Raw genomic sequence first — 12,407 nt, 5'->3', positions numbered from 1 at the left:
TCGGGAAAATTTTATAGGTTTTAACAAAAAAAAGGCGATGGATACTTCCAAAATGCAGAAGCTCACTATGGTCCAAGGATCTACAAAAGCCAACACGCTTAATCATGAGTCAGCGTTTCCTTCTGGATTCAGAAAGCCACGAAAAGTAAATGCTGTCAATTACATAAAAACAAACACAAGGTCAAAACCCTGCTGGTGAAGAAGCTAGAAAAGTGCTGGATGTCCTCTAAAGTCCAACTACTACACAATAAACAACAAAAGTCGCTCTACAATTCCAACAGCCATTAAAAAGGTAGACTGTTTCCTCAAAGTCAGAAGTCAATACATGGTGACTAGAGACCAGGGAAACAAACACTAGTTCTAATAACACACAATTGGCAACAACAACACCTATAAAACAAAGATTACCATAAAATAAAGAGACCTGACTCAATCTCTTAAAATCATAAGCCAAAGTCAAACAGGGGGCCTAACAAGAGCTGCTTCAGCCGCTGAACCACTGTCTTCATCGTCGGCCGGGCAGAGGGCAAAGCCTCGGTACACTCCACCCCCAACGCCATCACCTCCAGCATCCCCTGCTGCGGACCCAGCTTCCACATCTCCGCCGCAAAGAACTCCTCCTCCCTCTTATCCTGCACCAGCATCCTCACCCAGCTCACGATATTAAACCCATGCCCGTATGCCGAGAACGAAGGGTCCAGCACCCTCTTGCTTGACACCAGCTCCAGCAGCACAACTCCATAGCTGTACACGTCTGCCTTATCCGACACCCTTCCCTGAGTTGCATACTCGGGAGCGACATACCCAAACGTCCCCTCCACCCCAGTGGTCAAGTGGGTCTCAGAACTGTTCAGCAGTTTTGCCAGCCCAAAATCCGATAACAGCGCATGATCATCATTATCAAGCAGAATATTACTCGGCTTCACGTCACGGTGTATAATTCTGTCGGTGCGGTGGTGCAAGTACTTCAACGCGCGAGCCACGTCTAAGGCTATCTTCAAGAGCACCTTGAAGCTAACGCTGCGTTTGGACTTCTCTCTGATGAGCTTCTCGAGATTGCCGCCGGGTAGATAGTTGTATATGAGGAAGGTCTCTGCCTCGCTGAGGTGGTAGCCGATGAGGGTGACGAGGTTGGGGTGGCGGCGGCTGCCCAGAGCTCTGATCTCTGCATGGTAATGGCTGATGCCTTGCACTTTCCCCACAGAAAGTCTTTTAATTGCAAAGATGACACCGGGGGCAACTTCTGCCTTGTAGGTGGCCCCGTAGCCGCCATTGCCAATGCAGTTGCTTCCAGTGAAGTTGCCCGTGGCTCGGACGACTATCTCGTAGGTTAGTGGCACTTGGGTTTCCACGAAGAGCGTGACTTCTCTTCTCTCTGAGGACTGGACGGCGCAACGGGGGAGGCATTTGCGCGTGTAGATGTAGAAGGCGGTTAAGGCCAGCAGCAGAGAGAAGATGACAGCGGCGGCGGCAATGGCGGCGATCTCAATTGCATTGAACTCCGCCTCGGCTTGAGAAGATTCCAAAAGAGAGTATCTTACTCCTGGTGAAATTCAAGAATCTGAGATTTCGTGTGTTGCAAAATGAACTTACTTTACAATCAGCTATAGCTTTTAGCACAGTGGTAACCACTCTAATTATAACAAGGAATTAGCGCAAAAGTTGCAAAAACTATGCACTAAGCATCTGAGCATGTACAGTCCAGCGTAAATGCAGAGAATTGAAGTAGTACAGAGGTAACAGTTCGGATTCTAACACGGTATTAAGGCTGAAGAACCTACACACCAAGTGCTGGGCTATAAACAGGAAATCATCCAGCCTAAATGCTATCAGTTTTTAAGGAATTAGCGCAAAGGTTGCAAAAACTATGCACTAAGCGTCTGAGCATGTACAGTCCAGCGTAAATGCAGAGAATTGAAGTAGTACAAAGGTAACAGTTCGAATTCTAAGATGGTATTAATCCTGAAGAACCTACAGACTAAGCGTCTGGGCTATAAACAGGAAATCATCCAGCCTAAATGTTAAAAATTGAAGTGGCTAAATGCTATCAGCTGCAGTTTTTAAGACAGTGGTAAGGCTCAAATTCCAATTTTTTTGTTCTAGTTTGTTCTAGTTTGAAAAGGATCTTACCCCAGAGACGATTCGATTCCATGATCATCCGATAATGAGAGAGATCCAGCAACTTGAGGCTGCGAAGATGGCCAAAGAAATTCGAAGCTTCGCCTTCGATTCGATTATGAGACACATTCAAGACCTCCAGCAACAATCATCTTGAAAGAGAGTCAGGAATCTTTCCCCCGATCTGATTAGACGCCAAATTCGAAACCCGTAATCCAGGCGGAAACCTCGACGGCAGCGATCCAGACAATCCGTTCCCCCCGAGATTAATCAGCTCTGGATTCTTCAATTTCCAGATCTCCGCCGGAATCTCGCCGCGCAGGTCGTGGAATGGCAGGGACAGAACCTTGAGCTCCGTCAACAACGCAATCGAAGAAGAAAGCCAACCCTTCAATCTCGACGATCGCCCATATCGATTTCCTTCGCCAGAAGCATTAATCCCAACAATACGACCTCGCCGGTCGCAGAAAACCCCATGCCAAGATCAATAATCTCCCGATTCCGTCCACCCGCGAAGAATTGCAGCGTAATCGGGCTCGATTTCTCGCTTGAACTGTACCAATACTTCAAATTCAGAACCGGAGAAGCAGCAGATCGATAAGACGAACAGAAGAAGAAGAAGAAGAAGAAGAGGAAGAACGGTCGTATGCGGAGTCCATCGAGTTGATCTCATCCGTCAAATCGGTGGACCCTTTAAATTGCACGGCGCTGAGCCCGCCACGTCATCGTCTCGTCTTAATTGCGCTTGCTGACTTAAGTCACAAAAGAAATGGTTTTTAATTAGCTTTCTTAAATTGCATTTATATGGTTTTTAGTGTTGTCCCCCACCATCAATCTCTCACTTGTTGACTCTTGGTGTAAAATAGCCTATCTTTTGTCATAATTGGCGGCTCATCTCTATCTCCCTCTGCTTGATCTTTATTTCTGCCTGTCTGTTTATCTGGAAAATGTATGGACAGATGTGGGTATGTACATTAATTTGTATTTACATCAGTACATCTGTAGGTATACACCTATGTGTGTATTTAGGTATGTACATGTATATTTATTTGGAACTGTTCAGATCTAGGCATGTACATTTATGTACATGTATGTATATACATATGTAGTATGTCCATACATCTGTATTTTCATATGTACATATATATGTGTGTATATTTAAATTAGTGCAGATGTAGGGATGTTAGTATGTATAGATCTACTGATAAAGATATGTATATACATATGTAGGTATGTCCATACATCTGTATTTTCAGATGTACATATATGTGTGTGTGTGTATTTCGATCACTACAGATGTAGGGATATTAGTATGTATAGATCTACTGATAAAGATATGTATATACATATGTAGGTATGTCCATACATCTGTATTTTCAGATGTACATATATGTGTGTGTGTGTATTTCGATCACTACAGATGTAGGGATGTTAGTATGTATAGATCTACTGATAAAGATATGTATATACATATGTAGGTATGTCCATACATATGTATTTTCAGATGTACATATGTGTGTGTGTGTGTGTGTGTTTAGATCACTACAGATGTAGGGATATTAGTATGTATAGATCTACTGATAAAGATATGTATATACATATGTAGGTATGTCCATACATCTGTATTTTCAGATGTACATATATGTGTGTGTGTGTATTTCGATCACTACAGATGTAGGGATATTAGTATGTATAGATCTACTGATAAAGATATGTATATACATATGTAGGTATGTCCATACATCTTTACATCTGTATGTACATATGTGTATATTTAGATCAATACAGATGTAGGTATGTACATGTATTTGTACATACATAATTAAAGGTGTAGTTATGCCTACATATATGTATTTATATATGTAAGTACAGTGCATCTATCTATCCACCCTTAAATATAGGCATTGATGATGCACATAATATGTGCTTCGTGCTCATTGGGTTTTAGCATGGAGAGATGTCAATTCTGACAAATTTAGTTAAAACAACAACATCTACCATTATATGAATTTTTGGTGAAGCCCTTGATTGGTACTGATTTTGTTATTTTTGTCAGTCCCTCCAGCTGGATTCTTCTTTTAGGGAAAATTCTACCATTAGACTTCCATCTCAGTGTGTCCAGTCGTCGATGGTTTTTTGGTGTCTCCATTACCTACTGGCCAGTCCATAGTAGTTTTGTGGCTGTATTTTGATTTAGTTATTCGGTGTCTAAACTTTCAGTTGTCAATTTTTGAACAGTTTCTTTGTGATCTGCATTTAAAAAAAAAATGAATCTCAAGGCTTATGTCGTGGATGCATTTCTCAAAATGTAAATCGATATCAGTTGAGGTAGATTAAATTTTTTCTATTCTATATTTGTGTGTGATGTTATCCTTTTTTGAAAATAATATAATGCTCGAGATATTGTGTTTTTAAAATTTATGAGTCTAGGAGATATAGATATGAAATACAAAAGTTCTAGTAAAAAACCTCCAGCTTGCAAATGTAATATCCCTTTTATATATTTTGTAGTATTCTTTAATATATTCATATTTCTCCTCATAACTATGATTATTAAAGGCACTTCTAAGGTATTCTTAAAAAAAATTACAAAGGTGAAATTGCTGTTGGTTTTTCTGTGAACCTTCTATTGTGCCACCTGATGTCTCATGATTACATGTTGCGGCTTTTAATATTATGTACTAAGGGGTTCAATTTTATGTGTCACTTGTTCTCTTTTTTCATATATACTTACCTTATTATTTTTTAAATTTATGAATCATGCTTTCATGGAATAAATGTGATCCTTGAATCCTTGAACTTTTTTAGAGATTACCTTTCCCAAACCTAAAATCAGACCTATGATATCTATAAAGGATTTTCTTGTCTCAAATATTTCTAGGAGTTTCATCCATCTTAGACCATTGGTGATTTGGTGCTTGTGTGTGATATCTATCACCTGGTCTCTATCCATTTTACCCAGTGTAATTCATACTAACATGAATTGGTCTTGTTTCTTGATAAACAGTGTTTGGGTAGTTTGATATGAAATGCACATTCTATTTTTATAAGAAAAATATGATGGAAGTATACTTGGTTGGCATGCAATTCACACATACCATTTCTTATTCAATGTTCATTAATACAACTGATACTTAGCGCACATGTGATGGTTATGGTAAAATCGGTTAATGCATGATCCAACTTAGTGAACAATGATAAGATCAATTCATTAACCCAACCGACTCAATTAAGGCATTTGCAGTGTGTATTCTATAGACAAAAAGATTGTCTTTTTAAATTTCATTCAAATAAGATATATTATACAGAATATTATGATTCAGTGGAACCGGTGAATAGATTTCCTAGCAGTGAGGGAATCTGGGACAAAGGGCTTGTAGTACCCGCTAACGCAGCTATTCAGTGGAAGGGAAGGAGCCTAAACCCTAATTTTTTTAGAAACAAAAGCAGTAAAACTCATACTTAGCGCACATGTGATGGTTATGGTAAAATCGGTTAATGCATGATCCAACTTAGTGAACAATGATAAGATCAATTCATTAACCCAACCGACTCAATTAAGGCATTTGCAGTGTGTATTCTATAGACAAAAAGATTTTATTTTTAAATTTCATTCAAATAAGATATATTATATAGAATATTATGATTCAGTGGAACCGGTGAATAGATTTCCTAGCAGTGAGGGAATCTGGGACAAAGGGCTTGTAGTACCCGCTAACGCAGCTATTCAGTGGAAGGGAAGGAGCCTAAACCCTAATTTTTTTAGAAACAAAAGCAGTAAAACTCATATGAGACTAAGCAGTTACCATTCCGACGCTCCCCTAATGATTAAGACCGAACTCTAAAATGGAGCCTAGTTGAATTGAAGCTGTCATTAAAAATCATAGAATGTAAAAAAGGAAAATGGGTGGGATATGGATGCAAATATGGAAGTCAAAGACGAAGAAGAATGAATGCAAGAACGACTCAATTAGTTTGATATGAAATGCACATTCAAGGTTATGTTAATTTTTGCATAAAACGTTCTCTAGGCGTGAGGTGCAAATTTATGAGTAGGAGCGAGGTACCGACAACACCCTAAATTTGTTCTCTAATTCTAGTAATTAGCACACATTTATCCATTTAATGAGTTTAAAATAGGGCTGTTATCATATATTTACATGTTAATTACTACTCCAAGTGAATTATGCTTTTTCCTAATTTTATGTTAATTCGTGAATTTTATGAAATTTATTTAAGCTTGGAATAACTATATTTAAATTGAAATGGCAGTTTTAAAAACTTAATTTAAGTTTAATTAATGTGGAGATGAAGTTATGAACTTTCTAGCATTTTATCAATTTTTAGGGAATTTATTTGAGAAAGAAATGAATTTTTAAATAGAAAAATGATATAATTATAAAGAAAATAGGATTTTAAAACAATTTTCTAAAGTTGGAGGGACTTTTCTTATAATTTGGTTACAAATATACCCTTAAAACAACACTCGGTCGCGCATTGCAGGTGTAAATATCTAATTAAAATTTTTAGAGTTTTATCAAATTAATCTAGATTTTTCTATGGTTTTTTCAGGGAAATATGGAGGAGAGAGAGAGAGAGGAGGGGCATATTTCCAATTACTTTTGGGTGGCGTCATTTTACACGAGCGAATACAAGCAGGGACTTTCGGGCGAGATGTCAAGAAATGACAACACCACATGGCAAAATCTCGACCATCGGAAGGGAATCTGACGGTCTTAATGCGGATAGCAGAGGTGTCTCTTGAGGGCAGTAAGTGCACCGCCTGTGCTGTGCATACAAGACACACACACAGGAGGTGATGTGGCGATGCCTGAGTGGGTGTTGGTGATAAAACACATAAGTGAAAATCAAAATATATTTGTTTATTTACTCAATTCCTGGATGGGTACGTGGTACGCCGAGAGAGGAGCCACCAAAAGTCAGTACGATACATCAGCCAATCGGAAATTACCACAAATTTTTGGTACATAAAAATTTAAATTAAATAAATGACATATTGATCCAACGGCTAGGATTGGTCAATATATATTTATTAATTATTCTTAAAAAAGTCAGATTGAGCTCAAATTTTATGGGTTTGCTTATCTTGACCTCCTCTTTCTATCTACAAGTTGAATCAATCAGATCAAGCCTACATTGATGGATAAAAATTCATTAATTATTGGGGGTAAAATGTTAATTTATACCATTTAACCTAAGTATAAAAACCAAACTTCGAGTTGAGGAGGTCATTTTGGAGGAGGCTCTTTCTCATCTGCAAGATAAAGAGGAGCTCCAGCCTGGATCCACTACATTTGATATTTTTACATCATTGTATTTTAATTTTAGTGTACTTGAAATTATTTGTTAGCTATATTTTTATTTTTCTTCTTGATCTTAGTCTGAAACTCTATATCGCTTGGCTTGAGCAGCAAGTGCAAGCCCTTACTTGGATTAACATGAGTGATTATTGAATTGAGCTAACTGTTCCACTTGCACACTAAGAACAAAAAAATAACAAAAAAAATAGTTTGATTTCTATGTAAGAATAGATTAATTTTATGAAAAAGTAGTGAGTTAGTTTAGATACCCAGTTCCCTAAAAAATAAATGAAAATTAAAATTTCTTCTTAACCCCTCTACTTGACTCCTTTGATCCTTTTTATTGGATCAAAGAAGTCAATTTAGAGATCCTTAATTTTTCTATTCTTCCCATCTCCTCTAACCTCCTTTCTAAATTCTTCATATAATTAGGGCAATTTGATCTTCATTGAAGACTAAATTAACCCTAATTAAGGTCAGATCACTCAAGTGGATCAATAATTGAATTACCTTACTAGCCTCCCTTGGACGATCCCTATACTCATCATTATACATCTTGAGTTTGGGATTTTAATAAATTTTATTGCATAAGCTGAAATCAACAACGATAAGGGATTAAAATTGGAGAATTCACCCCTTATTTATGGTTTATCAATTGGCGCCATTGCGGGGGAGGTAACGCTAAGGAATTTCAATTTGTTTTCATTTCTATAAATTGAATGTTGTAGGATGTATTTCAAAATATGGATTTAATTGTTTAGAAAGTTCTAATCATAAATCTAATATATTCTTGCATTATATTTTATTTCTTATAATAGATAATCATTTCTAAGCATATGAAGCAACCATGTCTTACTATTATGGGCATAGTTCTCATTATCATGAGTTGCATCAAAATTATCACCATTATCAATGTTTCTATGAAAGTTCACAATCTGAATAATTTCTTGATCATAGAGATTCGTTGTATCATGGTGAAAAATTACATTATGGCATCAGTCCTTATTTTATGGTTATGAACATTCATACGAGGCCTTCCCCAATTATCATGCACTTTCGTATTATCTGAAATCTACAGAGGCAATAATCCCTAAATCTTCATTCTATAATACCCATGATCATGGCTTCCACACTCATGTCATGCCCCTTTTTGACCATCCACACTATGAGTGGGGGAAATCACCATCATTAGGATCTTCCTCTACAATTCATTGCAAAATGCTTCAGCTTCATTTGCCAAAGAGCATCATGTATTTGGTAATGACTTTAAAGTGATACAAGAGAAAATTTCTCAGCTTGATGACTCAGAGGAGAGTGACCAGTTTTTGAAGAATTATTTTCTTGAATATGAGGATGAGTTCAAATATGAATGTCTTTCCAACATGATGCAACTCCGTAATATGATTAGAGAATTTCCTCCTAAAATGAATGATTTATGGAGAAAGATGTTTGTAAAATTTTGAAGGATTCATTAGCAGAAAGTGATAAGCTTGAGGAACATTATTTTGTCAGAAAAATAAAAACTATTAAGATGAAGATTTCTGAAAATTATCATTTACATTTTAGTGAGGAGGAAGTACATGGGAATGAGGAATCACAATCAGAATGTTATACTGCTTCTGAGTTAATGTTTCAGGATGATATGGAAGAAAATGTGAAAAGAGATGAGGAAGTGGTGAAAAGGTCAGGTTGAACACACCCATTCTCAGCTTGAAGAATATTAACCATATCTTCCTTTTCCAAAAGCACTGCAAAATGGAATTGTATGTAAAGCCACATATTATATGAGTGGAGAAGAGATGAATGAATTTTCAAGACATGATTCTTTTGTCAAATCATGGAGGAATAATTTTAAGGAATCGAGCATCTAAATGGAAGAAGTGGACGAAATAATCTGTGATGTTTACATGTTGTTTCGTGAAGACAGAAATCATGTGAAAGAAAGTATCAATGAACAGGCTTCAATGAGGATGATGATGATAAAAATAGAAATGGAAAGAGAATTTTGCAGCGCGCCCAATGAATTATTTAAAGTTCAACCTAGGACAAGGATGAAAAAAATTTGTAATTAAGTTGAGGTTGAACCTTTTTTGTGCAAAATTCTTTTCACATATTGGCATTATCATTTATTTGAATGGAAACGAAAAATTTTAGCATGTTTTCTTTATGTCAGCTCCTGTTAACATTTTACTCTTGTGGGTCAAAATTACAAGGAAACCCATTCTTAAATATAGTTATGTATACATGGGCATTGAGTTTCTCATACATGATGCTTTGTAATTAGCTTTATGCTTTGGGATAATCTTCAACTTGCCTTATTTTCTTTCCCTATTGGGAACTGGGATCCTTTTCCAGTTCCCCTTCATGTCTTTTATCCTATTTTCTTTAGTTGTCATAACAAGTAGGTGGTGCCCACATGGAGGAATTGAGGGATGCAACCATACCATAAGGAGGAGTGGTTTGGAAGAGCTATCCATGGCCTGATCTTTTAGGACCCAAGTCCTCAGCCTAATTTCCCTCTAGATTTTCTCTCTCGTCAAAAACTTGAAATATTTTGTTCATGTGGAGCCTCAATCAGTCTAGTTTTTGTGTTTTTCATTTTTTAACAGGATGGCATCCCCAGCTGCATCCACAATGTATCCAGGATCTTTATATTTACCCTCTCAACGGCGAGCCACAACTTCCATCCCCACTGATTGCCATCATCTCTCTCAATTTTCCTTGCTCTTATTGGTTCAAATCTGCATTGAGGACCATGCTTGTTCTTGTGTGCGTGTGGGGGGGGGGGAGCTAGCTCACTTTATACGGCAAACTGTGATGTATGCATTTAATTTTGAGGAATATTTCATGAATTGAACATGCCCATAACCGTAATCAACCTTCATCAAAATTTTCATCCATTGGCTTGGGAACATGTGTAGAGAAGTTAAGCTCCTAGAGCGGATAAAGAGCATGTTTCAGGTGGAACAATGTGTGATTTTGAGCAATGTGGGTTCAATTTCAAAAGGTAGAAGCTCTATGCTCCAAAGGTAGAGTGATGAGTGAATTGAGGTCCCCCACTCCATCAACTCAAATTTACCAATCCCACTAATGTATCTTATCCCACCACTAGCCTACTCTTATTTCAAGATAGGAGTGAGTCATTCTCCAAGTCCTGTGCACGTAATACGTTGCCTTCACCAACCTCATCATTCCCACACACTTCACATCTTACCCATAATCAACATACTTTCACTACTGAGGATATATCTATCTCCCAAATACGTCTATCTTCCTTTCCTCGATATCACTCCGATATTGCCTCTCCGCCTATTTTTCTGTCCATGATTCACTCTGCAATATATCAATCTTACTCTTCTATCCCTTCTCTCTTGACCAATGTGATTGCATTCCCCATTTCCATTTATTACTTTTTCAAGAGGAGATTGTTATGTCATTCATTGCTAGTTGTGATGAGATCTTTAGAAATAGTTGTGATAAGGTTCTATGATTAATTATGGAACTTCAATAAATAGAGTTTTTTGAAATATAAGGTAAATCAAATTAGTATTTTAGTAAGGCGATTTCTTATTTCACACAACAACAAAGCAGATCTCGAGGACACACCATTGTCCGAGGGCACCCTGTCTTTTCCTCTTTCTTTTAAAGAGAAACCCTGTTTGGTTTTTATGGATTCGAGAATTGAGTTGATATTTAGAGATTTGGTTCAAGGTGAATTTTTGGATTCTAAGGGTGGTAGTCCTCCTATCATAGTTCGAGGGAACGAGGGGGTCACGTTCATTATGCTATGCTAAACTCAAGCGATCCTATCAAAGTACAGAGATTACTGAATATATTGTGGATTTTTTCTCTATCTTTTTATTCCAAAAAAAAATTCAAAAGACGTGAATAATAGATAAATTACATAATTAGGATTAAAAATTCCATAAATAATAATAAAATATTTATGCTGAAGCACTGAAGATGAAATTTTAAGGTACCCAACTTGAAGAATTGAATTAATGTAAACATGTACGTCAAATTCTTCATTTTGAGGGAGAGAATGATATATATCACTTGATGTTGAGAAAAAACATAAGAATGTACAGTTTGTGGAATCCCTTTGAAAGGTATTTCCACCTTTAACCTATAATTAAGATTTTTAGTCTAAGTTTAACTAGTAACTTTTTGGAAGCGCTGTAAGTTTTATTTTTCAATTTGTATTATGGGTAACACTTTCCATTGTAAATGATGGAAATATATGTGGACGACAAGCCAATCACACATTCCACATCTTTTTCCATGTTCATTAATAGAAAATGTTCATTATAGTGCACATGTGATGCTTATAATGATGCCCATGAATACATGACCGGACTTAGTGAATTATGATGAGATCGTAACACGGAGATCACTAGTATTTAAGCATGTGTTCTAAATATTCCTGTTTGAAGGATACTCGATAAGGACATCGAAGTCCCCATGGCGCCAACATCGACGTCGAACCCTCACTACTCGCCATCATAATCCGGCGATGTCGTCCAGCGACCTGGTAAAGCACCAGCCAAAGATAGCTCAGAGTTCCAACCGCCTCCCAATGTGTCACCTCAACCGTACGAGCCACCAATGTGCCCCTATCAGCCATGGCAGATGCCATGGGAACAGCAACCACGACGACAACCTTCGACTGGACGATATCATCCTCCACGATGCAACGAGGACCGATACTACTACCAAGAGCGAACACAGAACTATCCGGAGTGGTGATTCCCGCCCTGACAGGAGGCATCCACTACGGCCGGCCATCGTCTGAAAGGACAACATCAGGATTATCAGGGCCGACCTTACGAGCCGGCCCAAGCTCAGTACTCAACGCATGGTCATCCTCCGGCATGAGAGGAGCCTTATTAACCGCCAGTGTCCCATGCGAACCTGGCACCGTATGGATCCGTGCCGACCCATGCGTCTACCTATGGCCCTCACGATCAC

The 12,407-nt window shown here is 37.7% G+C and overlaps 1 protein-coding gene across 1 annotated transcript; it reads right to left on the bottom strand.

Annotated features, from left to right (window-relative positions):
- Positions 1-222: 222 nt before the first annotated feature.
- Positions 223-2,745, bottom strand: LOC144706544 (putative LRR receptor-like serine/threonine-protein kinase RPK1). Its single transcript, XM_078579545.1, has 2 exons — positions 2,131-2,745; positions 223-1,543 (listed from the first exon to the last, which is right to left on the bottom strand). Exons 1-2 carry the CDS (start codon positions 2,156-2,158, stop codon positions 444-446), a joined length of 1,128 nt encoding a protein of 375 aa, XP_078435671.1. The 5' UTR covers positions 2,159-2,745; the 3' UTR covers positions 223-443.
- Between the last annotated feature and the right edge of the window lie 9,662 nt (positions 2,746-12,407).

This window comes from Wolffia australiana, chromosome 8 (assembly GCF_029677425.1).
Source record: "Wolffia australiana isolate 7733 chromosome 8, ASM2967742v1".
Taxonomy (NCBI): Eukaryota; Viridiplantae; Streptophyta; class Magnoliopsida; order Alismatales; family Araceae; genus Wolffia; species Wolffia australiana.
This window is presented reverse-complemented; position numbering and strand designations above follow the sequence as displayed.